The 26,082-nt window shown below is 47.5% G+C and overlaps 1 protein-coding gene across 2 annotated transcripts; it reads right to left on the minus strand.

Annotated features, from left to right (window-relative positions):
• Positions 1–578: 578 nt before the first annotated feature.
• On the minus strand, positions 579–24,548 carry DCTD (dCMP deaminase). Of its 2 annotated transcripts, none has more exons than XM_025886188.2 (6): positions 24,448–24,548; positions 22,793–22,907; positions 22,297–22,432; positions 4,621–4,737; positions 3,218–3,314; positions 579–1,910 (listed from the first exon to the last, which is right to left on the minus strand). In XM_025886188.2, exons 2-6 carry the CDS (start codon positions 22,898–22,900, stop codon positions 1,832–1,834), a joined length of 537 nt encoding a protein of 178 aa, XP_025741973.1. In that variant the 5' UTR covers positions 22,901–22,907; positions 24,448–24,548; the 3' UTR covers positions 579–1,831. The 2 variants fall into 2 exon arrangements, with proteins under 2 accessions (XP_025741973.1, XP_073758385.1); XM_073902284.1 differs by having other exon boundaries at positions 24,454–24,533.
• Positions 24,549–26,082: the final 1,534 nt, after the last annotated feature.

Raw genomic sequence — 26,082 nt, forward strand, 5'->3', positions numbered from 1 at the left:
ACACAATGTAAGATAGTACCAACATGAACTAAATTAGATGCACTTCTGGCTTATTTGCCCCTAGACATACTTACGAATGTGACATAAAAATTACACACTCCCTGCAACAAGGCTCATGACTCGTACTGTGCAGCCACATAAAAATCTAACATATTTTCTATCTTTAAGTATCTTTACTGATTTCTTTCTTCTATGTACCTTTTGTTTTATGTATTTTAGAGCTGGGGACAAGTGGCTGGGGGGAGAGAAGAGAGCCAAAAAAAAAAAAGAGAGAGAGAGAGATTTAGAAAGAGAATAAGGCGACGGAAGTGCCACAGGAGGGGGAAGCCTAGGGCCCATCAGAGGGCTGGGATGACCCATCAGATGGCCCGCACGTGAGACTTCCTTAACACCTTCAACCCGGTCCATAAAGACGCATCGCCCATCAACTCCGGGGGAAAGCACCCAGCACCCATCCCTCAAACTGTTCTCTGAGCATGAAAACATATGCGATGTGTTCCACAGACCATACAGAAATGACAAAAATGGAGAGCTAAGCATACAATGAAAACATAAAAACTGAACATACTTCTGTGTGGTAGATTTTAATAACATTGTAATAACATTGGTAAGGAGCCAAATTACAAAACGCCCTAGAATATGGAGTACAAAACCTCAGAGACAAAATAAAAACTCATGAAAACATACGAGCACTTGAGAACGGTAATAATCTTTAGGATAAAGAACCCATTTTCTCAACAAAGCTACTGAGCACGTTTAATAAAAATTAAGGGAGATTAAAGACGAGGCGCACCGAGCCACATCCCCGAGCCGCAGTGACTGGGAAGGCGAGCTCTGTGCTGCTGAAGACACAGTGCCAGGAGCACAGATGAGCTCCCATTACCAACAGACCTGGAATAAACCACCGCGAGGCAGGCTGAACTTCTCACATCTCACTTCCAGGGTAGGAATTAATCGACTCCCTGCTTGAGCAGCCTTAGACATGCACCGTGTGGGCACACGGAGGAGCAGTGACTCTTCCACGTGGTAGAAGGGGCAGGTGCACGCGCCATCTCCATCCACACGACCCTGCTGCCCCAGCAGCCATGGTCTTGGGGGCAACAAGGGGAGACAGGCTGTCTCTGCTGGGAACAACTCATTATTCAGATAAAGTAACGTAAGAGCTCCACGTGGGGCCCAAACCAACAGGGGTCCCCACTTCCGGAAGCAGAACGTGCCACCACCCCTGTGGGCAGCAGGACAGCAGAAGCAGAGAATATGCCCCGGGCTCAGCTGTGCTCATCCTTCCTCAGGAGAGCTGTACCATCCTGTCTAGGATTTGGGGGTGGGTGGCGGTTTCCCTCCACGTCCTAAAGCCAATACGTCTGCATTCGCACCTGTCATGGGGGTCCTGTTTTTTTTTCCCCAGGGCACTACACGTTATGCTTCATTTGGGCCAGATGTTCAAATCAGTGCGTCTGTTCATCCTGCCAGGAACACAACAACAATTATTTATTTGTCCTTCCAGCACCTTAGCAGCGAGGAGTGGCCGTCTCACGCCACCAGCGTCCCAGCAAACCAGGAGACACAGGGGGAGGCACCCCACGCCAGCCCTGAGCGACAGGCCATCTACAGGCTCCTTGATTTTAAACCCTAAATCAATAGTTTAAACAGATGCACATTCCATGTGACAAGAGAGACAGTCGGGAAGATTTGAGGCTTTACATTCTTTAGATGTCTACTTTTGCTGGACTGGCTATTAAAAAGTTATGTGTAACTTCAAGATGAAAGGCATTAGCAGCTTCTTAGAAGAGGATAATCCCAATCTTTTGGAGATGTAATGAGATGTAACTCACTGAAGCTTCTGGCTCGGTTTGTTGTTAATTGAATCAAAGTCAATGACAATCGTGCTGCACTTTGGTGTGAATTTCCTAAACACAAGAAACAAAATATATCAAGATATTATCCAGCGAGTAGTTAAAGCAATTTGTTTACTTTGGCTTAACCTACATTTTCTGTGGGGGAGGAAAAAAATTTCTGGGGATTCGCTTGATATCTCTATAGGAGCCAATTATAGTGCACCATACCGAGAGGAACACGAACGAGAAAAGACTAAGACAAAAAAAAGATGCATGGGGTGGCTCGGTCTGTATGTTCTCCAGCAGCTGAGTTCATGAATTCAGGGAGTCAAAGGATTTCTAACAGGTTAGCTGCAACATGACACCCGATTACTAGTTTTCCCAACAGATTTATCTTCCTTCCTAGGAAATTTCTGCAGCCAACTTGGAATCACTCGAAAGCAAAAAAGGGTAAATTTTCTTTTGCCTCTTGTACACACAGCAAAAAAAAAAAAAAAAAAAAGCAACCAACTAGCTTTAGTGAGGAGTAATTTTTAAAGTCCCATTCTAAAAATGCAGATGTAAAATAAACCCACCATGTAGTTTTACTCATTCGTGTACCTTCTAAAGCAGTTCAAAGGAAAATATTTGGGGACTAATCCTATTCTTTTAAAAACCAGTAAACAGTTAATATCTAATTATTATTATTATGTAAATAATCTGGATTTAAAGTCTCATAAGGCACAACAGTTAAAGAGGATTCATTACGTATAACCTCTATCCCCAGTGATGAACACAAGGGGTTAGGTACATTACTAATTACAGAACCCCACTGCTGACCACAGATGCTGTAAAGGAATTGCTTTGAAAGCTTTCAGTCCCAAATGAAGTTTCCACCATGAATCGAAGGTGGTTGAACCTGCTTACAAGTAAAGCATACCTCCCAATCTTTGCCTAGCACAGATAATCATAAAAGTCAGAATGACTTCAAATCTCAATTCAAAATGTTGCTGTCAGAAGAATTCCTGGTGTTTCAACCTAGCAGGTTACTTTCATCCTAAATTTTCGATGCCAGAATTGTTACATATGCAAAATTTACAAAGGTTTAATGTTAATATTACGAAACTTGTGATTTTTACAATGTCTCGCTACTGGGGTAATTTATTCCAAGCCCCAGAAAGCTCCTAATATTTAAGTGCAGGATCATCAGTCCGATTGTCTTCAGATACTTCTGCACTGCTCTTAAAAATCCACCCCCCACATCATCTTGAGATCCTCAGCCCATCGCATTTAAAAAGATGCTTCTGAGTGTGGATGTCAGGCATCACAAGTAGAAATTAAACAAATACGTTTCTTCATTCGGCCTTCCACCCCCTTTCCCCCAAGCTCCTCCCGCTTACCTGAAGGCCACCCCAGCCATATCAAACAGGCGCCTCGCGGCCGTCATCTCATCACTATCATGGTATTTATCAGATATGAAAATAACTTCTTTTATACCTTCAAAGGCAACAACAGAAGAAGCCTCCTTAGTATATACACATAGAGCTACTGCGACAGACACGCAGGGGCAGACAGAGCCCCGTAATGTCCGTGATGAATCACCTTTCGGGGGGGGGGGGGCTTGCCCACAACGTCCACTTACTGAAATACACATCTGCCCCGTTGCAATACAGCAGACAATGGATTGTATTAAATCTGCCCTCCAGTCTTTATGGATTTTTTTTTTAACAAATGCAAAGTGAAAACATGTCAAGTGGTCAAGCCTTGATCCGATTAACAAATTTTCTTTACTGCGGGCAATCAAATTTCTTTATTCACATGGCGACTACTCTTAACACAAGAGGCTGATGGTTTCAGGGGATGGAGGGGGAGGGTGGTGTGGGGGAAGTGCCACCATGCTTCCAAAAATGGCTCCAAGAACTGATTCCAGCCAGCTCCACCAACAGCAGATCTGTTTTCTTTTCCTGCCCCCCAGGGCAGTGCTAACTGGAGGGTCAAGAGTCTGGGGGGCATTCGAGACACCTCCCTGCCTCCGAAGGGACTACGTGCTGGGTAAGGAAAATTCCCAGAGGGTCACGCACCACCAGGGAGGGAGCCCACGACATTCTTTACCGAAGGCCGGCCTCTGATTCTGATACCACCGGACCTCTTCTCAGAGACCATGGGCTCCTACCCTTTAAACCATGCATCTGGCTAACATGATAAGTCTTTAAATCTCAAGCTGAGTTTTATGGCGACACAGTGTAGCCGAATCTCAGATGTGACCGTATGAAAAAGGTGAAATATTCAGAATACAATGGTGTAGATTTATGGCAACTGTAATGTAAGGAAAACTTAACAGGAGTACCATTCAAGTCTGATGACATTTATATGCAAAGATATGTTTAGGTCCTAAAGCATCTACCATATATTAATACAAATTAAAATTTCATATACAGACTCCCAGCTGACCTTGCTTCTGACAGAAGTTCATTTCTCTCCCTCCCCCTAATCTATGCATGACATGTCAGAGAACAGTAAATTGGCAGTAATTATATGCAATGCCTGTGTTGTTTTTTGGCAGCTTGCAGTTTAAGAAGTTGCAAACTAAATTAAAAACATGCTAAGAATCACAGAAGATGCAATTAGTCTTAGAATACCTGGCACCATTCAAAAACAAAACACAGGAAATACCTTGCAAAGTTGATAGTGCAATTAATTTAGATCTAAACAATAGCAATTTCAGATCAAGCGCTTCTGCAATGAGCTGCTGATGAGCAGGCAACAATGCAAATGTGACAAATGGAACAGGCCCAGCTCCTACCTGCCTGGATGATGAGCTTCGCACATTCATTACAGGGGAACAAGGCCACATACATAGTGCAGCCTTTCACATCAGCTGAGTTTTTGTTCATGATGGCATTCAGCTCGGCATGGCACACTGTGGGTTTGAAAGACAAGGAAAGAAAAACTTTCATCGCGACTCATGAGGAATTTACTAACGCTGCTAAAGCATTCCACTCGCCCCTTTGAAAAAACATATGTAACAGACTCGATTTCCTAAAAATTGATTAGAAACGGAAAGTACCGAGAATACCAAATGAGGGCCGCGTGGTCCGACAGGTTGGCGATTAGCAGCAAAACCTTTCGCGGCTGCGGCCTTGGGTCTGTAAGCGCCTCGAGCAGCCAGGAGAGGCCAAGGTCAAGTATCTTCATCCACCCTCAGCACAGCAATAGCTCACGGCTCCACAAGACCCTGGGGTATGGGACTGCGCACACAAAATGGCTCATTTGTGTGTTGATACGCACATGCAGGGATATTTGTTTGCTGTGACAGTGAAGAGGGCAGGGTGCAATTTTAAGAGCAAGAGAATCAGGAAGTGAAGCTGAGCATTTCTATCCCGACGGATTTCCTTCATCTCATGGCTCTCAGCCCCCATACACACGAGAAAGGCGCTGGCAGATAACCAGTGGTTTGGCTTACGTTAGAAAAGCCTTCATCCACTTAATGAAAAGTCAAGTTCTTGCTATCAGGGCCCATTCCACCAACGATCCCCAAACAGTGATCCCGGGTCATTCGCAGACCTGCCTGAATTCAGAGTTAAAGAGAGCACCTTCCTCTCTTCTCCCCCAAACCTGTAAGCCCCGCCGTCTTCCCAGGCGTTGGCGAGGTGTCCCACCACCTAACCCACAAGGGCGCTCCTCCTCTCCAGGAAGTAGTTCTAACCCCCTGATTGAGTTGAGAATCCCCTACCTGCGCTGTGAGGTCACCCTATTGCTCTAATACTGTTATTTAAATTGCTGGGTGTGTTGCTAAAACTCTATTATCATCTCCCTGGGGCAGTGATTTGCAAACCTGTCTGCACTCATCTGGGATGCGGCCTGGGATTAAGAGACTCCCCGCCTGATTCTAATGTGCAGGCGCCTTGCAGAAACACTTCGTTGCAGAATCCCCTGGTAACTCCTAGGAGACCTAACACATACTAAGCACACAAGTGCTAAAGTAAATGTTTGTTGAACAAATTAATGACAATCTGGCCATGGTCCAAATCACACAGAACTGCCGGAATTATAAATATGGGGGCCCTCAAGGGGGCCCCCACCCCCTACTCTCTCCAACTCACCAACCTTCTGCACTGAACACCTTCTTCTGGGAGCATGGGAGCCTTAAATGAAGAGTAGCCTACACTCAGAGCTCTTGGACATTTTAGCCCTGACTACTCACTTAGTCAATGAGCCTTTTTTAAGATCACAGCCCATTGGAGATTAATCCCCCGCCGGCAGGCCGCAGAGGGACCTGAGCCACTCTCCCGGGGGGACGGGACGAGAGGAGAGAGAAGAAAGGCTCCCTGGCTCAGTGGCTTTGAGGACGTTGGCCTCAGAGAGGCCCCCTTCAGCCCCATCTACTTCCCTGGTGACCAAGATGTTCCCAAGCCGGGATTAACACTGCTCGGTGTTAAAAAAAAAAAAAAAAAATTAGATGTAATTGTTTCTTTTATTTCCCCCTTGAGGGCAGAGACCGGTCTTCGAGGTTCTTTCCAACTCCCCCAGAGTCTAATGCGATGCCAGGAACATAATGGGTGTTAAATATTTATTGAATGAATAAAGGAGGAGATGCAGATTCCAATCATTGATGGTGACGTTGGGAAATACAGAAAGTCCTCTTAAATTCAAATAGCAAGAGGATGCTTTCCCATCTAATAAATATTTTTGGATGGTGTTGGTATTAATCTTCAGCACTACAGTTTCTGAGTCTGTGCAGAAACACTGTTAATAACCATCTTCTTTTGAATCTCTAAAAAACGGTCACATTGACTACAACCGTATTCCTATTCAGCTGAGGCAGTTTGGGGATAAAACCGAACATTGTATGGTCTGGATTCATTAATGAAAATTACCACGTGAAACAGATTCTCTTGAGCTGCATCCAATATCCCCGTATAAAGGGTGGCTGATAGAAATAATACTTGGGGTCATCAACAGAATTCCTTTCTCTTAGCTACAAAATCATGAGAAGAAAAATACAAAGCTTCTTGTTAGAAACATGAGGTCTACTGGGCTGTACGAACAACTGAATGTCGGGCACACAGGAGACTCTATTTTTTTTTTAAGTTTTAAGTTTTACTTTTGATCTTTATTTTTTCATTTAAATTCAATTAATTAACAAACAGTGTATTCAAAGCCCCGTTGGCACTTAAGGCTGTGTGACCCTTGACAAGGCGTGTCCTTTGGGTGGGCAGGAAGAAGAGACTCTGAGAAAGTGCATTTCCAGCTAACAACATAAACGTGAGTTTTGAAATACCAAGTAATCTGATTTCTAGCTTTTTCCTATTGTGCGTCCAGTTTCCTCCCTCCTTCCTCTAGAAGAGCGGGATCTTCTCCAAGACAGGCTCTCGACAGCAAGTCATGAGCCTTCTCTCCCAAGGCCAAGGGCAAGTGGAAGCTTTGGCCCAGCTTCCCCAGGGGGGCACCAGCTCCCCCCAACTCAGGTTCTCTCCATTCTGTGTGTCCTTGGTCTCCACTCTCAAGAGGCCATCTTCTCAGCATTTCAGATCTCTTTCCTTCTTCCTTTTGAGATGAAATTGTCCTGCCTACAACGGCAAGACTTATTTTTAAAATAATCATCTCTTGACTTCGTCACGCATATACAACCTCTAGTTTTTGCTAAACCGATACTTTCCAAACTGTAGGTCAAGAAATCCGTTTAGTGAGTTACAAACAGCTTTTCCCCCTTTTCAATGGAATGGATGAAAACAGAAGAGATCAGAATGCGTCCCACATGGCATAGGTTAAGTGCTGTTTCTAAAAACTATCTGAGGGGTGTGTGTGTGTGTGTGTGTGTGTGTGTGTGTGTGTGTGTGTGTGTTTCAGGTGTGAACTTTGTTTGCTGGGTCGCCATGTAAAAAGTGTGTAACTACGGGGGCGCCCGAGAGGCTCAGTCGATTAAGCCTCCGACTCTTGGTTTTGGCTCAGATCGTGATCTCAGGGTCGTGGGATCCAGCCCCATGTGGGGCTCCACACTCAGCATGGAGTCTGCTTAAGACTCCCTCTCCCTCTGCCCCTCCCCGCCTGTGCACTCTCTCTCATTCTCTCTCTCTCAAAATAAATAAGGAAATCTTTTTTTAAGTGGGTGACTACGGAAACCTGTTGACTCTGTAATATGTTATTAATATTTACAACCACTGGAAAAAAACAAAAAAAAAGGCCCTGATTTGTAGAATCTGCCGATTTCAGTGGGGTGACTACTCCCACGTGGCCCGTTTCCAGGTCCTGGCATGACCCAGAGTTGGGAAGAGAGAAGCAGCTCTGCTCAGGTGAGCTGGTATGCGCTAGCTCTCACATACACCCCTGAATAGCCTGGATGGCCTTCTAGTCGCCCAAACCCACTGCCTCTCTGGGTGCAATGTCTGGATTCGCCTGCCCACCAGGCCCTCGGTGAGTGACAGCTCTCCACTCGAAACCCTCTCAGGCACCAGGCCCTGTGGGGTCTCCTACTTTTCTGTGGGTCCTTCTCTTTCTCTCGCCTTTCAGGTCATTTTCCAAAGTTCGATCCCGCTCTTCCATTTTTCTCCTGTAGTCACTGAGTATTCATGCATTTGTCGATTCTCCAGGAGCAGGTCGATTTAGTCAGACCCAGTGTCCCATCTTCTCCTCAGGCCTTGGTTTTGGATGGTCTGAGGCTTCTCTGTGACTTTTCTCTCTATGATAAATACTCCATAGTTATCTGACAGCAACAAATGAAAGAATAAATTCATCTTTTTCTAGTGCTACCATTTTTATTGTGTCACCCGGGAAGAACTACAAGAGCTACAAAGAGATGAGAGCAAAAACCAACCAACGAGGAGGGGTTCCATTCATGACCTTGAGATGCACACAATTTTTATATTTGTAGTAGGAACAGGACCGGGTATCCCAAACATACACAGTCCCTAGGAAGTATTCATAAGATAGCTAAATTGTCCCCCAAAAAGACACATTTGCCAACTACCTCCCTGGAATAATGCATCTATGACTAAGCAATAAGCAAAAGAAATCTCCAAATACTACAGGTATATTTGATAAAGCACAAAGACTGACACAAAACCTTTCAATTATTCTCACCACTGTTTAAAAGGAAAAGAATCAAATGCTGAAAATATCAGATTAATGCTTATAAAGTTCTTGATTGCCAGAAGGAGAGCCTCTGTTTCAGGTAATTATAAGACAATTCATATGCTTTGGTCTTTTTTTTTTTTTCTTTTCTATTACTAACTGTCAGAATTCAGAACTGCATTAACCTTGGACCACTGAGAAGAGATTGTATAATTAGAAAACTGTATTTTTCAAATTCCCTCTTACTAGGGCTTGATTAATCCTTACTGTCTCAGGTAGGCGGTTCTCTCGAAGTTTGACAAATTAACAGGATATATTCCATCCTGGCTAGATTTAAGAGATTCAACATTTTACAGATTTGACTTTCATCTCATTTGATACAAGACTAAGACAACATCTATTTTAGATAGTACTATTATTAAGGTTACTTAAATAGGTTTTTTTAAAGAAAAAAAAAAAACACCTGAATAATGCTAAACAAAGGTTAATTGCAGTACAAAGAATTCAGCGGTAACAACGTGGCTCTACCCTCATCTCCTGTGTGCTACTGGGCCATGATGGGAGATACTGGGCCTGATAAAATTTGGAGTCAGGAAAACTAAGCTTCTCTTCTGGTTAAAGAAACTCTCCAGGGGCGTCTGGGGGGCTCAGTTGTTAAGTGTCCGCCTTCAGCTCAGGTCATGATCCCAGGGTCCTAGAATCGAGCCCCGCATCGGGCTCCCTGCTCCGGGGGAAGCCTGCCTCTCCCGCTCCCACTCCCCCTGCTTGTGTTCCCTCTGTCGCTGTGTCTCTCTCTGTCAAATACATAAATTAATTAAAAAAAAAAAGAAAGAAACTCTCCAGGTTTGGTTAAAACTCCCCCATTTTTAGTGGTACAGAATTTTACCTGAAGAAAACGACTTCCTTGGGCCTGAGGGGTGTTCTGTCAAGGAGACCCTGAAGCGGGGGGGCAGCCTGTTGTGGCAGCTCGGGGAGGGGCGGCTCGGAGGGTCACACTTGGAGCACCTGTTGCCACCCGGCCGGTTCCTGCCCCACCTTCCGCCAACACTCTCCAGGCTGGACACTCTACGAGCCTCGATAAGTCTCTGGGGAAATGTGCCTCTGCCCCGACCTCGAAGGTTCCCGGGCTGTGCGGCCACCCACATGAGTAGCAAGGACAGTTCGCTCACTGACAAGCCAGAGGGACAGCACTCAAGGGCCAGGAAGCATCTGCTCATGGCCTTCCAGAATGAAAAGGTGGGAGGTTTCACCCTGCAGTTAATAACTGACATGACACGGGGTACCCGAGTTCAAAGTTGACCCTGTGCATTTTTTAAAAATAACTGTGTTGATTTTTACAAGATATTCCACTTCTATTCTATCCTTTTTATCATTACCTCTCGAAATAAGGATCTAAGTGCTTTTATTTCAGGGGTCCTACGGCTGTCAGTCACTGCACCCTGGCGTGTCTCTCTGTCAGGGCTCAGGCGGCCTCTTTCCTATGCTCGAAGCCCCACAGATGCAAAAAGTCCACTGAGGGGTGGGCCGTGTACTTGCTCCTCTAACAGATCCATTTAGGGGCTTCTGGAGCTAAAATGGAATTTCAACTACTTATTTCTTAATTATTGAAAGATATCCTGACAGGGCCTCATTCATCACTGCCAGTCTCCAAGTACCTATCCTTCAAGTCAATAATTTAACAACAGAGTAGCCTCTGCATTTAAGCCCCCGACCACCACCCCTAGAGTACCACCCCAAATGTTATCAATGTTCACTATTCCGGCTACCCCGAAATCCAAAACAAACATTGCTAGGATTTAGCCCCCGGGGAAAGGTCAAAGCTCAAGTACCTTATCTCCCCATCATGAAGTTTCCCTATCTGTAAAGCAGCAACCAGACTCAGGATCAGAGTTTTCAAAGGATTTGAGCTACAGGTGGGGAAGAGGAGAGGGACAAACAACTTGGAAACAACAGTTGCATCACGTCCTGAGGCCAACCCCAACCACACAGGCCCGTGGACCACATGCAGCTCTGCTCCCCAACTCCCCCAAAGACCCCTGCCCATAGTCTTCCTCTCTGACGCTTCCTGGCCTGCTCCAAAGCATATCTCACTCTTGGGGCTTCTCAGACAGTTCTGCCACCCCCAGCCAGAGGAGCATCCCTCCGGACTGCGCGGCAGCAGGGAGAGGAACCAGTTTTAAACCGTAGGCACTTCCCTCGGACGTGCAGTGATGAGTTCTGGTCGCAGGCAGAGTGCTCACAGGGCTGGGCACCGGGGCTTGTAGGAGCAAGAAAGCCCAGTCCTGGAGGGGCTCAGGCCCCGCCGGGCGGGAGATGCCTGAGCCCCGAGCAACAGGCTAGAGACACCAGAGAAGAAGCACCGAAGTAGGAAAGTAGTGGGGCAGGAAAGAAAGGGGCAGGAAACGGGCTGACAGTTGAAGGGTGACAGGCGCCATGGCGCCCTTCGGCCTCACCTGACCACGTCCACCTGCTCAGAATCAGACACCACTGCCCCCTGGCCCCACTCCATGCAGTGAGGGGTCTTTCTATCCAGAAGATGGAAGGAACTGGGCCTCACAGCCTTCTGGCTTTGAGGGACACAAATTCCAGCAGAGAGATGATGATTAGGACAGCGTTAAGTCTGCGGGTGAAAATTAAAAACAGGTAACAGCGATAAGACAGAAGAAGCCAGCCCCAAGCCTGGAGAATGTCTGGAGTCCGTTCCGTTACCGCCCTGTGCCCCGAGAAGCCTCTGGCAGAAGAAAATGACAGCAGGGATGCAGCCCGGCCAGGCCCGGGCAGACGGAGATAAGTCACTCACTCAGAAGGCAGCCAAATCCTCCAGGCTCTGGGTGAAGCACCAAAGCCCGGGGCGCCCCAGCGGGGGCAGCGGGACCTGCCCATCTCCACTTCTCCAATGTGCCCTGGGGCCGGACAAAAGGCGCCCGGGCCCTGGAGGCAGCTGACGGCTCTGCCTTCCCCTTGCTCCCTCCCTGCGCGTCCCCGCCGGCCCTCCTCACAGGCTCTGCCTCCCCCACCGGCTGGTTCTAGGAGCCTACCCAGCCCCCTCGTGGCGCCTCAGCCTCCCGGCCTGTGAAATGGAAAGAAAGACCCACGATAGTGACTAAGGTCCGTGAAGGGATGGCACCGAGTTGCAACCTGGTACACGCTTGTGCTCCCTAAGCTCTCCTGCCCGGGCTGCCCCCCTGAGACCGGCTGCCCCGGGCTGCTGGGCTCGGACATGGGAGAGCGGACGGTGTTTTTCTCTCCCTCCTACGCTGGTCCCCGTCCCCTGCCCCCTTCCTGGCTGCCTCTTGCTAAGGCTGCCGGCAGCACCGTGCGGCGCCCGCGGGCCGCTTAGCCCCAGGGGTAGTGCTTAGGGCTGAAGAGATTTCGGACTGTGGTGTTTCCACTACGGACAATAAAGCCCCCAGAACTCTAATTACATTGCTTGCCTGTGGGCTAAGGGCACACAATCAGGTCAGAGGGAGGAGGGCATGCAAATGCTGCATTTCATCGACGGGTAAGCCATGCCCAACTCCCTCCCTACTGTTCACGTGAAATACATGTTTGATGCCTAAAATGTACTCAAGAAACATGAATAGAAACAGAACACTCATCGCTGCTTGACAGCTTTGTAATGCAAATATGCACAATAAAGACTCCAAGCCTCCCTCTCGCCTGTTAATAGCTTTCAAAGGGTAAACTGGGACTGAGCAGTGAGCACTGGAAGAAGAGTCAGCATGTGTGTGTTCTAATTCATTCCGGCTCTACGAGGCCCCTCTCGGGCCACTCACTGATCCTGTTCGGATGTGGACAAAATGGGGCTCAACCGACCTGACTTGGGCTTGTGAGATGAGACAGGAGCTGGTGACCCTGCCCTACTTTGCTAGGACGTGACTCGGGCAGGCCTTCCCCACTCTGCACTGCAATCTCCTCTCCGTGGCCCCTGTGTCCGAGCCGCTCACACTCCTCCTCCCTCCCTGGGGCTGACGGCCTTGCCTCATCCTTCACTGAGAGGCTGCGATGGATCACATCCCCCCTGCAACCAGGCGGACCTGTGCGTCGGCTGCCATCCGCCCCCCCCCCCCCCGACCCCTACCCCACCAGTCAGTGATCCTCCTCTACCACTAATGAATGTGCCTGGGAGGCCATCTTCTCACACCCTCCCACACCTTCCTCTTTCTCCCTTTCTGGATTCATCGGTCTTGTACGGACATAGAAACCCTTCTCTTGGTCCCATCACCCTCCTGTCTTGCTGTCCTCACACACAGCCCAAACCCATCTCTCTGCGCTGTCCCCATACCCTCACCGGCTGTTCTTCCTTCCGCTGGCTCTCCGTTGGCCTTCCGACACCGCCACACTCCATTAGAGCTGCCCGTGACAGCGTCAGTAATGACCTCCAGGTCGCTAAACACCGAGGACACGCAGTCTCCCTCTCAGACACCCTGTCACCTGGCCCTCTTGATGCTGCCTCCAAGCTACACCCTAGATCATCCATTCCTCTCCAGCCCCGACACCCCCATCCCTGTCACCAGAGAGACACGCGTGCCAAAGTCACTTCAGGGCTGCCATCTTGTTTCCACTCCTGCCCCGAACCATCCACACATCTCCCACACGCCAACTTAATCTTGTGAATCCAAACTCCTCATCTCACGGCTCCCAACCGCCTCCCATTACTCTGACCTTAACCTTCACCACTAAGCGTGGGCCAAATTCTTTCCCTCCCACATAATGCTCCAAGCACCTTCCTGCCCGAGGGCTTGCACCAAGCACTCTCTCAGCAAGGAATGTCCTTCCCGTCCCCAAACACTGACTAGCCCACCTTGACCTCTGGGAATCCATCAGATCCTTCAGCTCTCAGCCTAAAAGTCACTTCCTCAGAAAGGAATATTCAGCAGCATCTGTTTATTTCATTCATGTCTACCTCCATCACTGTGAGTCTGCAAAGTCCTTGAAAACACAGACCTTGTACACTTTCTTTACTCCTGCAGAGTGCCTGGCATGGGACGTGCTGAGTGAATGAATGACCACACATGAATGGCCTCTGAAGAACGTACTGTGATATAAAATTAAAGTCGTGATTTTTAAAAAGGAAGCAAGTGACTCGAGAACTTCGCCAACACTGACAGACAACTCATAACTGATAAAAGAGAGGACTCATGAGTCTTTATTTCAATTCCTAAAAGTTGTAACTCACTTGCAGAAGGAAGAACGACAGTGAGGAATCCCGCTTCCCTTTTTCACCTAAACTCAGAATTAATGGCGTTTTGAACAAAGTCTTTTAATTGCAGAATTAAAAAATTCATGCTCAGTTATCATATTCAATATTTTAAATTTACTATGGCATCTATCATTTGGAAGAAGCACAGAGATAAAATTTACACGTCCGCTAACTGGCTAGGACCGACCCTTCAGAGAGTGTGCTCCCTGGAGTTCCAACTCCCTTGCTTTCACCAATATTCTCCATTCATCCCGGAATCTCCCGATGAGGCCGTATTTCAATAAACACTGTCACACTGACTGATTCACAGAAGGATTTCTGAAGTGCTTCTCTTCTCCATTCGGTCTTAGAATACCCTCTTGTCTCAGAGTTCTAAACCTGCCTCCTCTATTCAGACATTTTCTTGGACTTCGATGTGGGGTCTTTTTCTACCCTCCAACCTCTTTACATCCAGTGTCTTCTAATCTCCACGTTTGTGGGGTAACTGTAATCTTCAACAGCCCCCTCATGCTTGTACGTTCCATCTCTGTCTGGCTTAGAGTCACCTTAGAACTGGCGCAGAGTTCGACCACTGGAAGGGACAGAGCGAGTAAAACCTGCTTTTCTCCTTATTAATTTGTCCACACACACACAGATGCGCGTCCTCTCCGTGTCACTGCCACCAACAGCTTGTTACAGCTCGGCACCTTTCGCCCAGGATGGCTTCAGAACCCCCTTCAGCCCTCTAAGTAGAGAAATGGTGCCCTAATGGAATGCAATCAAAGCTATACTGTTTAATTTTTCCTTAGAATTCTAGCACTGATGGAGTCCTCGGTGACCATTTATTTCATAAAGATACTGAGAAGTAAATGTCAAGTTATGTTTAACAAGCCCACAATCACTGGGTATAAACACTCCACACCTGGACCCTAAACTCTGGAAGCCTGTCTGGGATTCTGCCACTGGAATCTGGTCCTTGATGTTTTAAGCACTGTGGGGGATTTCTTAGCTAATATGCATATCAAAGACATATATTTGATCTCACCCAAATATTAAAAAAGGTCCTAAGAAGTAAAGCAAACTGCAATATAAATATCTGCAAAATCTCTAGGAACCCAGTTTGACTGCCTATTTCCAGGAACAAACAATATATACATGTTCTACCTTTATACCAGTATTAACGTAAGTTAATGTTGACATGCTGAAAATGTTGAATGTCGAAAAATAATGCAAAATAAGACCTTAGTCATTCAGGCTGATTTCAGAGAAGATCCGCCCAAATCAGCAAAAACAGATATAGATCAACAGAACAAAGAAAGGAAGCCCATCATCGTCAGCTGCTCCCCAGACCCCCACTGCACGGTAGCCCAAAGTTCTAGGCCAAAGACTTACCGAAATTAAAAAATTAAAGAAGTTCTATTTACCACAAGGAATATCCACTTGCACTCAGAAAATTAATGTGCTCACATACTTAAAACCTAAAATGGGTTGAATGTGACCCTGAAATTTTATTGATACTATTAAGTTTCTCAACAGACCTTTTATTTTGAGCGATAGTACAAAAATAAACTTGAGCTCACTTCCTGTTCGTTAATTTGGAAACCACTACCCTTGGATTATTTAATTAAGGTTTTATTACAAATTAGCATGAAGTAAACTGGCTCTAAAACACAGACAAATGTGTGTATTTTCATGAGTAGGTTGGATCCCCACAGATGAGCATTTTAGGTTTTCCTACATATGCTTCTCAGAACCTGTTACTATCTATATATGCTTTGTAGCTATTCCTAGTGAAACAGTAATCTGTGGCTCTTCAAAAATGATTAACCCTGAATCTATAGATTAGAATACATAGACAAAAGGGCTCCTGGCTGGCTAAGTTGGTGGAGCATGTGACTCCTGATCTAGGGGTCACGAGTTCGAGCCCCACATTGGGCACAGAAATTACTTAAAAAATAATAATCAATAATAAAATAAAATAATAAAACACACAGATAAAAACCAAATAAATTAAACCCTCCCAAATCATGATTTATCCTTAAGTCTATTTATAAACAAGTTATACCTGAACATGAAATATCCTTAAAATAAGCTGGTTCGTTTCCTGGGGGAGCCTCACGCATGTGCTGTTCTATTTCCCCATTTGTCTAAAGCATCACACAATGAAACCTGCGTTTGTCCCTTGATTCATAAAAATAATGCACTTTATTTCTTTCCCGGGATAAACTTGCTCAAAGGTTTCCCATTGATTATATTCGTTATTTTGTACAAAAGGTCCTCCTTCGGCACACTGTCAGGGCCGCCACTGCTAGGAGGCAGAGCAGGGGAGGGACGGTGGGAATCTGCAAGTGAAATGAGAATTCTGGAGCGAAACAAACAGCAAGTCATCAAATCCACGGACCTGCCTAACAAAACCGGAGGGCGTTCAATTTCAGCTGGCTGAAGGAACAAATTTGATCTTAATTACGAAGAAGCTCTTACGAGTTTTGAGGAAGTCACAGCTTAAGAAGGATCAGCCACCTAACTTCTTGATAAATTAGTTTCTCAAGACTAACCTTTTGGATGCCAAAGAAATATATCACACGCACGGCAGTCAGGAAAATGTCAGTGTTCGAGGGGGTAAGGCAAATGGCTAAGTCATCACTAAAATGACATCTTTGCATGCTTAACAATATGCTAAATCTAGAAAATAAAGAGTAGGTTTAAAGGTAAAATTTAAAGAAGCACCGCCACACACTGGCAAAGCTGCTGGAAGTTGCCAGGCTGCACAATGCCTTGTTGAATTCCAGCACCGGCCTCCCCAGCACGAGACTGTGTTTCAAGTTTTCCTGCAGAAACAGGAACTGACCCTGGAAGGAGCCCCACGTCTCCATTTCTGCCTGACGCATCTAGAGCATGACTACCAGCCCCTCTCGGGGCACCAGAACCATGGTCCTTCCATGATGAACAAGTGCGAGGCAGCAGGCAAAGCGATCCTGGCTTCTGGACTGAGTGGGACAGAGGAGGAGGTCGGGCAAAGAGGCGTGCTCACCCACACACCCCTCACCGACAGGAAACAGCACGACAGGGAAACGCAGGCGAGCTTGGTGAGTGGAGGGAACACGATTTAAAAAAATGCAAAGTTTTGAAAAAAATAAAAATAAAAAAAATAAAATAAAAAATGCAAAGTTTTGAACAATGGCTCTCAAGGATGAAGGATGTTGACTCCACTCCAGCTCTCTGGTCTGTAAACTATGTCATCAAAATTCGTTATGAAACCCAAGGAAAGTGTGATATCTGAATTACCACGAGTATTTTTACCTCCATTTTATAAAATTGGTATTTTGATTAAATGTGCTTCACTCTAATGAGCTTCACAAAGAGAAAGGAACTAAATATGTCAGCTGAATACTTCATCCCAGGGTTAGCAACCACCCCCGCCTAAAAATAAAAGTCTTCCAAAGCTTTTTCATATGGTTAAATTAGATCAATCTGCTGCTTCCCGGTTTTTTAATTGTCACTCATGTGAAAAGGTGTCACTTTTAACGCTGACTTCTTCCTGCCACTTAATGTTACTGACATCATACTATCTTTTGGATTTTTTAGGAAAAGAATGAGATAAAAAGCAGTTTCTGTGGCAGGGGGAATTTTCATTTTCCATATTAATACTACATTATAATCAAATAGTTTCATGAAGTTTTGATCCTAAGGTTGGAAGAACAAAAACACCCTTTAAAAATGCCTCTCCAGAGACACAACCCAGAAAAAGCTCCATCTTCCTATTATGTGACAAGTATTCTGCGCTTCTCTCCTTTCCACAAAGTGTCAATCAAGACTAATGACTCTAAATTTACAGAATTAATAAGGAAAATTAAGTTGTATATGTTGTTGGTAAACCCAAACTTACACGGCTCCCAAGCTCCGCTTTGGAGAAGCGTTAAAGCAAGCCCTGGACATTCTGCCTCATGCTAGGCGAGGGCACCACCATGCGAGCCCCTGACCTCCGGGGTGTTACTTTGCCTAAGCCTCTGCGTGCTCAAGGGCACGGTGCAAAGGAGAGAGCAGGTGGTCCACTGTGCTACGACCCAAGCAATCTTTCCGCAAAGCTGAATTCCCTGGCCCCATGGGAGAGGCAGCTGGGTAGTGGAGGGCACTGACCTCAGAGTTAGGAGACGTCTCCCTACCTACGTGGCATTACAAAGGATACTTAATGTTTCTGGGCCTTTCTTTTCCCATCCATAAGAGAAACGGGCAGGCTCAGACCCTGTGGACACAGGACTCCGAGGCACTACTACAGTTCTGCAAGGGATCTAAGCATGCAGGAACATCATACCCTTTCTCTAAACGCACACAAGTGCCGTTTAATAAAGCTCAGAGTAATGCAAAGCGTTACTGGTATCAAGTTGCTTTTGTCATCCATGGATTTTGTTACTTAAAAGATGCTAACAGGGGCACCCGGGTGGCTCAGTCGTTGAGGCCTCAGACTCTTGATTTCATCTTAGGTCATGATCGCAGGGTCATGAGATCAAGCCTCACATGGGGCTCTGGGCTGGCTATGGAGCCTGCTTTAGGTTCTCTCTCTCAAAAAAAAAAAAAAAAAAAAAGCTAATGATCTCACTTATGTATGGAAACTTAAAAAAAAAAAGTTCACTGATGCAGCATACAGATTGGCGGTTGCCAGAGATAGTGGGTAGGAGTGGATGAAATGAGTGAAGGGGGTCAAACTTCCAGGTATAGAATCAGTAAGTCCTGGGGAATGTGACATACAGCATGGTGATTGCAGGGAAGAACACCATATTGCATATTTGAAGGCTGCTAGGAAAGCAGATCTTCAAAGTTCTCATTGCACACACAACGTTGTGTAATGATGTAAGGTGACAGACACTGACTGGACTTCTTATGGCAATCATTCTGCCATGTATACAAATAACAAGGCATTATATTGTACACCTGAAATCTAATATAACGTTACATGTCAATTATACCTCAAAGAAAGATAGGGAGAGTTTAACCAGCATTATATAGGGGTCCTGGAAGTGTTGTTGACATTTGAAAGAGGATCCTCATATATTCAAAAGAACAAAGAAATTGCTGGTCTAGAACTCTGGATGATCCCTAATGCTCCTTTATAGGGATTAGCGCATCTTCTATCCTTCCTCAGCAGCTTGGCCGCCAATAATGTTGGTGAGGAAAGAAAGGGTTCAAATTAAGCCTACCCAATCCCAGACATGATCGCTGATTTTTCAAATTAATTTAATCTTAAAATGTAAGTAAAAAAAAAAACAAACTTGCATTTTGGCCAATTATCACCAAACATTTCTATCACCTCCAAGGAGATCCAAACATGGATTTCTCTGTGGCCCAAAATCCCTTGATAAAACAAGACTGAGTGTACAGTCTGTAGCTAGTCATCATTATTTAGACTTAAAGCCCACCTTTACATGTATTATGATGGTACTAACACTAAACACCTTTTAAAAAGCATTTAATACCGTCTACGACTTTTATGGTACATCAAAGTACAAGTCTACTCTTGTGAAAGAAAACTGTCTACATTCTAGCATAGCCACATGTAAAATGAATAATTGATAAGCAAGGGCAAAGAGCTCTGAAAACCTAGAGGAAGCGTATGGAGAGTACAAAATAATGCACAGACAACCAGTGTCCTGAAACTCAGCAACTACTCAATTAAAAAAAAAAACCAGTGAAGTTGGACAAATGCCTACATGGGTTTTGGTTTTCTTTTTAATTCCTTTTGGAAAGGAGCTCTGTAAGGTACTGCCTCAAAGTTGGGCAAAGCTACTGGACAGGTTTTGGAGCACAGCGAAGTCACGGGTTGCCAGTGGGTGGCAAAGCCTTTGGCCTCTAGGTCACTGCCCCGATCTGCCTGGGGCTCAGTGACCGAAGAAGGGATAGGTCCCTTCTGGAGAGCCGCTAAGGAACCAAGGAGGACCCTTCTACGACGGTCCGACCACTGTCATCTTTTTACAAGAAGCCTCCACTTTTTACAAGACTGACACCTACAAACTCCTCCATTCAGCAGGAAGCCCAAGGCTCCGCCGTGTGGACTGGGTGAAATAACACCGTGGTTGTCCGGCATCTCAGGGTAGACCTGAAACACATCGACCTTCTCACTCTTGCCGTTTCTACATGGGACGTTGACCCGTGAAAAATTACCTTCCCCACGTACCTACGAACAACGGATCCTTTCCCTTCTTCCTTATCATGGAAAGCTGCCAGAACCACAATCAGGATGACAAAAAGTTTCTAAAATACGTTAGCATGCTATTCATTTCAGGAGCTCCACTCAGCTACAAGGAATGCTAAGGCTAAATGGTTCTACCTTCTCCCGTCTGGGATCCGCTTCTTCTTTCCCCTGCCAGGGATGGAGTTAAAAGGACTGACAATTAAATCCCCCTAATCACTGAACTACGTTTTATTCCTGGAAAACCCCGAGTGCTTTGCAGCCCCGCACCCCCACCCTGCCCGCATTCCTCAGTGCCTTCCCCACCTCCAGGAGCATTCTTTTTCTTTGGAAAACAGAGCGGTTGCCCTGAAGCAATTTAAAAAGAAACTCAAGGGGCTTATTTAACATGATTAAGGTCCAGGAGCATCAGTAAAAATATATAAAAAATATAAATTCCACTAAGTGTAGACTTGGAATTCTATAGAAAACCCCAGAGGCCAGCCTACTGTGGAAGAGTCAACAAAGGAGAAAGGTCTTACGTCACTCCTTGACTCGCGTTTCCTAAAGGCCCAATCTTTCCCATTTGGATGGCCTCCATCTGCTGTACTCCCAACAGAGGTGGTCGGTTCATTTGCAGACAGAAACACAGGCCCTCACGTTATGAAAAACCAGCAACGAGCGTACGTAGCCCCATTTGCCTTAGGGCATCGGCTGCATCTTCTCCAGGGAATTAAAGTTAAAGCGAGGCTATGGCTCGTCCCTCCCCATCTCTGAAGTGATTCTTCTTGGGGCTCAGATGTTCAACAAATTATAAAAAGCACCCTTGCCTAATTTAAACATGAAAACCAGAGCTGGCCAGGCCAAAGGTTTTTGGTTCCACACATCTGGCTTGTGGTCTGACTACCGGCCGCCCTGGGAATACAGAGCCCCCAGAACAGGAAGAAGACACCGAACCATCCATTCTCTGACGTCCACATTGACGTAGGAAAGACGTTAGGGTTCGAAGCCGGCGGCCAAGAAAGAATTCTTAAGATGTCTTTGGTGCAAAGAGGTGGTTTTATTAAAGCCCGGGGACAGAACCCGTGGGCAGAAGGAGCTGTACTGGGGTCAGGAGGAACGGCCCGTTATATGTTTTCAAGTTGGGAGGGGGTTAGGGATAGCATCGGTCTCTAAGGAATTTTGGAAGCAAGGTTTCCAGGACCTTGAGGGGGGCTAGCGATTGTTGAGAAAAGGTCATTTATTACCATCTAATAAAACCCTAGTCATGAGACCCTTCAGATGTATATCGGAGGGTCATATGCTTGGGGGATGATTGCCAACATGTATCTTGGGGGGTTTAGAGACAAAGGAAGTTTCCAAAGGAATTCTTATACGTTAAAGTAGACTTACAGGATCCTGGGGGGTGTGGAGGGGGGTGGTCAGGCTAGGATTGCCTTTTGCCCTTAGCAAAGTATTAACATGGAGGCAGCCGAGTCCCTGGAGGAAGGTCACTCTTGCCTGTTTCAAGGACTTGTCAGTGGGCTGTAAGTAGTGAGGACATTTAATAATAATTCTTCTGCCTTTGTTTCCCACATCACAGCCCACAGTCATTTCCTACTTCTCAGAGATGAGCTTGAGACTTCCTCTGCAGGCAGAGGGGCTGAATGAACCCTGCTTCTCATCAGAGCTAAGCCCTGGCCAGTCCTTGGTTAGCTGACTTTGCCTCCAGGTAGCCAAGAAACAACCCGCGGAGCCCCCGTTCACATCCTCCACTACCCCCACCAGGGGCTGTGGCCCTCTGCAGAGAAGTCCGCCATCCATGCTCTGGGGTTGTAGAGCCTGGCAGGCCCTCCACAGGCAGCTCAGGGCCAGGCTGTGTGACGACTTACATGCTTTCCATTCACGGACTCTCCCAGAAACACTAAGGGTTGGGGACAGGAAATTGAGGCAGTCCAATAGGATTTTTCTTTTGTCCAGCTGTTGATGACTAAAAAGAGACGATACTTTCTGACCAGCTATCTGACTTAAGCACCACCAAGGCTAGGCCCCTAAAGCAGAAGGAAACATAGACCAGGCCCTACCGTAAGGGTATTTGGTATCCAGCTTGCTCTCCGCCGTCCTGCTCCAAGGCAACAGGTCATCACTGCACCCGTTTGGCATCCCGTTATACCCGATGCCGACAATCTTGTTTTCTGCATTCACGATGCACGCTCCGACCTACAGGAAACGTGGCTTGGTGACCTGGCAAGGCTGGTCTGCCCCTGGACAGGCAGACATGAAACCAGAAGCTTGCAGAGCTCCAAAGCGAGCAGGGATGTGTGAAGAGCTCTCTATCTCCTCGCTGGCTTTCTGCGGCAGGTCCCACAAGCCAAAGAAAGCAGGCCCCCTAGCCCCCGAGGAGGTCCAAGAAGCCTTGAACGGTGGCTGAAAAATGTAAGCACCTAGGGATGCAGCACAAAAGGCAGATTTACTCTGCCTTTAAGTTGCCAAGCATCCGCTTCCTGCTGTAATTTGTTCATTTCCAGCTTATCCCTGTATCTGTGAGTGTCCAAACACTCTCTTAGGAAACTCACTTACCTGTGAATTTGGATCTTTGCTTCTCTGTGCTGATAAGAAGGCCACAGCCATGAAATACTCAGGCCATTCCAAATAGTCATCACGTTTATTGCAGGGAACTTCATTCATGCTGGGTCTAGAAGGAAAACAGTGGTTGAGAAAAGCATTTTGGTACACCTGCTTGCCAGGCCAATGCAACCACATGTCAACTTTGGATCTGCAAAGTCAATTTCCATTACACTTATCCGTCAGAAATCACAGATCATGGGACCTCAGATCGTGTCTGGCCTTGAGAAAAAAATTATGTTACTATTTCAAAAGTTTGGATTTGGCACGTAGAGTTTTGCATTCCCAAATTTTACACCTATGTACTGCTTTCTCATAGGATTTTTTTCAACCTACTACAAATGCTTGCTCCACAAACTGTTCTCATCCCTCACCTCCCTCCCTTAGGAAATAGAGCCAGCACAAGAGAGAGGGAGGGAGAAAGGAGAACATTTATTGATCATCTACCATCTTTCAGACACTGTGAAGGGTTATATGCAGCATCTCACTCAAGCCTCATTCCTAGCAAAGATAGTAACATCCCATCTTACAGAAACTCCCCTAAATCACATAGGATTATTATCCATGCCAGTCAGATTCCACTGGAGCTGTCCCAGCTCTGATATTAACCACAGAATCTGTCCCTTTTCTGTCCCCTTAGCTTCCCCAGAGGAAAACAGAAGTTATCAAGTGAGAAGAAACAAGCAAAAGTGTCAAGTGCTATGACTGTGGCTAAGTTTTAGTAACGTGGGCTCTACTCACTCACTCACTGGCATGCACAAGCTGATCTACAACAGGGGGAGCCCCTGAAACTTCCAGTAAGGGGTGGGGTCCTTTCAAGGAAAAATAAACAGCACAAGGGAGTAGGGCAACACAAGAACTGAGTGGGTATCACTGAGCATTCTTGAGCATCTGGGTGGAAGGCAGGTGTTTATTTCCCTCCACTTGGGCTTCATGCTCCAGTCCTTGGCTTAAGCGGGACAGCGTGCCCGTGCCTCAAACTGGGATGCAGGGAAAAAGTCGCTACTGGGACCCATGATTATCCACTGATTCTGTGGCCCAAATTCTGAGAAGCCTGTAAGCCCTCTTAACTGCACTGGGTTTACCACCGGCTCAACGGTTAGCATCCATGATCGCTGTACGGTGCCAGTTACGTGCCCACTAAACAGGAGGTGGGAAGGGAAGAAGAGAGGGAAAGGGAGGTATTACTCCCACGTCTGCTTTAACGCTCAGGGGAGCCCCGAAACCCAGCGGCAGCAAATGGAGGGACGCTACTCCAGGGGGGACACATCTGGTAACCTCCCCAGACAGAACCCGCGCTCCTCCGCCCACCACCCCCTTCCGGCGTCCGACCCCGGCGAAAGCCGGGACCCCGAGCCCCCACGTGGGCGCAGGAGGAGCCTGCCACTCCCAGCCTCCCAGTCCCACCCTCCCTCGGCTTCCTGGAGGGAGCAAGTCTCAAGTGATGGGGCCCTGCTAGCCCGCACTCTTTGGCCCGGCAGGAGGTTTCCCGGGGCGGGGGTCGGGTGGGGGGGGAGAGCGGGCAACCTCGGGCTTCCCCGCCCGGAGCCCCCGCCGCGAGCCCCGCGCCCAGCGCTCCGGCAGCGCCGCGGGGCGCGCAGGCCGCGTACCCGCACCGCAGGGCTGGCCCCGGCTGGTCCTCGGCTCCGGGTCCGCGATCGCAGGCCGCCACCGCCACCGCCGCCGCCGCCGCCGCCCCGCCGCCGCGCGCCCAGGGAAAGGAAGTCGGGAGAAGAGGCGGGGCCGCCGCGGGGCCGGAAGGTGACAGCGGCCGGGCGGCCACGCGCTCGGGGGGGAGGAGGGGTGGGGGGGGCCGCGGCGGGCGCGCACCGGGCGGGAAACTCCTGGGCGAGGTCGCCTCGGCTTCCTCGTCCCGGACACACAACCCGCTCGGCCCGCGATCTGGCCGGCGACCTTCAGGACCAGCGCCCGAAAGACTCCTCCCGGGGGCTGGCTGCCTCCTTTTGTTGAGGGGGGTGGTTTGGGATTTGACTCTGACCCGGCGCCGGCTCCTGGATACCCTTGAAGCCGCCCCCGAGGCCCCTGGGCTGGGACCGGCGGAAGCGCCCCGCCGCGGAGGTGGTCCCGCGGCCCTGCGCCCCGGGCTCCCCGAGCCTCTGCCCGCGTTCGTGGTCCCCAGCCTGGGCCCCACGGGGAACTGCTCGCGGCTGCTCCCGGGGCTCTGACTTGATAATCGTTGCGTTTTTCAGATATCTGAGTCTGAGGGTTGGGTGGTTTTCGTTGGTGGTGGTGAGTTTGTTTTTACCACCATTCACACCGCCCCCCCATCTACCATCCACCTAAAGCTCTTGCTGTAAATCTCTATTATTTGTAAATAAAAGACGACCCGAAGGAGTCTAGTGCCATGAAACTGAAAAGGGTAGGAAGTAAGGAGACCTGGTTTTGGTCTCTGGGCTGGGCCTGCGGTGTGACAGTGTCGTGGGGAATGTGCACGCGTGGAGCTTCACAGTTTCCTGCAGGAGGGGTAGGGCGGGAGGCCATGCCTCGAGGCACAAATGTCTCGAAGTTACATTTGCATTTGCGCTTTGCATGGAAGTTACATTTGCATTTGCGCTTTGCATGGCCCGCTTAGTTTCCACTCAAACGATGTGGAAGGGCCCGAGCTGTGTGCTGAAGCCTGCTACCCCTTGCCATCCCCACCGCGGTGTACACACCTCTCGGGCTTCCCCCCATGCATTGGTCAGGTCTAAATAAGCACCCTGTGTTACAATTGATGAAAGAAACCAAGCAAGCAAGTAAGCAAGCAAGCAAGAAAGGAAGGAAGGAAGGAAGGAAGGAAGGAAGGAAGGAAGGAAGGAAAGAAAGAAAGAAAGAAAAGAAAGAATCAGAGAAAGGGGACACGGGTCAATAGGAAAGGCCATCAGGGAGATTTCTGAAGCCATAAGCCCCAAGGAAGTAAATCAGATTTTCTTGAACTTCATTATTCTGTTCAAACTGTAGCCCCTCATCCTGGCAGAACAGGGGTTCCCGCGCAGAGAATGACAACCTGTTCTGTGTTACACATAGAGCTTGAGGATACCATCAGCACCCCACAAATGATAGCTACTGTAAGAATCATGAGTTCTGATCAGCACATCCCAGATCTGAGCCACTAATCCAAACAAAAGCTTGTTAACTATATTAATTTAGCCTAACGGGGGAAGAATGATGAGAGTAAACAGTTGGTTCTATCTAATTTCTCACTACCGCGGACACATCATTCTTCATCTCCACGGTCCAGCCTG

Source organism: Callorhinus ursinus, unplaced genomic scaffold (assembly GCF_003265705.2).
Source record: "Callorhinus ursinus isolate GAN/ISIS: 27379988/994484 unplaced genomic scaffold, GSC_fseal_2.0 scaffold17, whole genome shotgun sequence".
Taxonomy (NCBI): Eukaryota; Metazoa; Chordata; class Mammalia; order Carnivora; family Otariidae; genus Callorhinus; species Callorhinus ursinus.

Coding starts and splice junctions, on each gene's coding strand:
- DCTD (XM_025886188.2), bottom strand. CDS start 22,900: ATGAATGAAGTTCCCTGCAATAAACGTGATGACTATTTGGAATGGCCT. Junction 22,433..22,792: donor GCAAAGATCCAAATTCACAG/GTAAGTGAGTTT, acceptor CGTTTCCTGTAG/GTCGGAGCGTGCATCGTGAA. Junction 1,911..3,217: donor ATGGCTGGGGTGGCCTTCAG/GTAAGCGGGAGG, acceptor TCTTGTGTTTAG/GAAATTCACACCAAAGTGCA.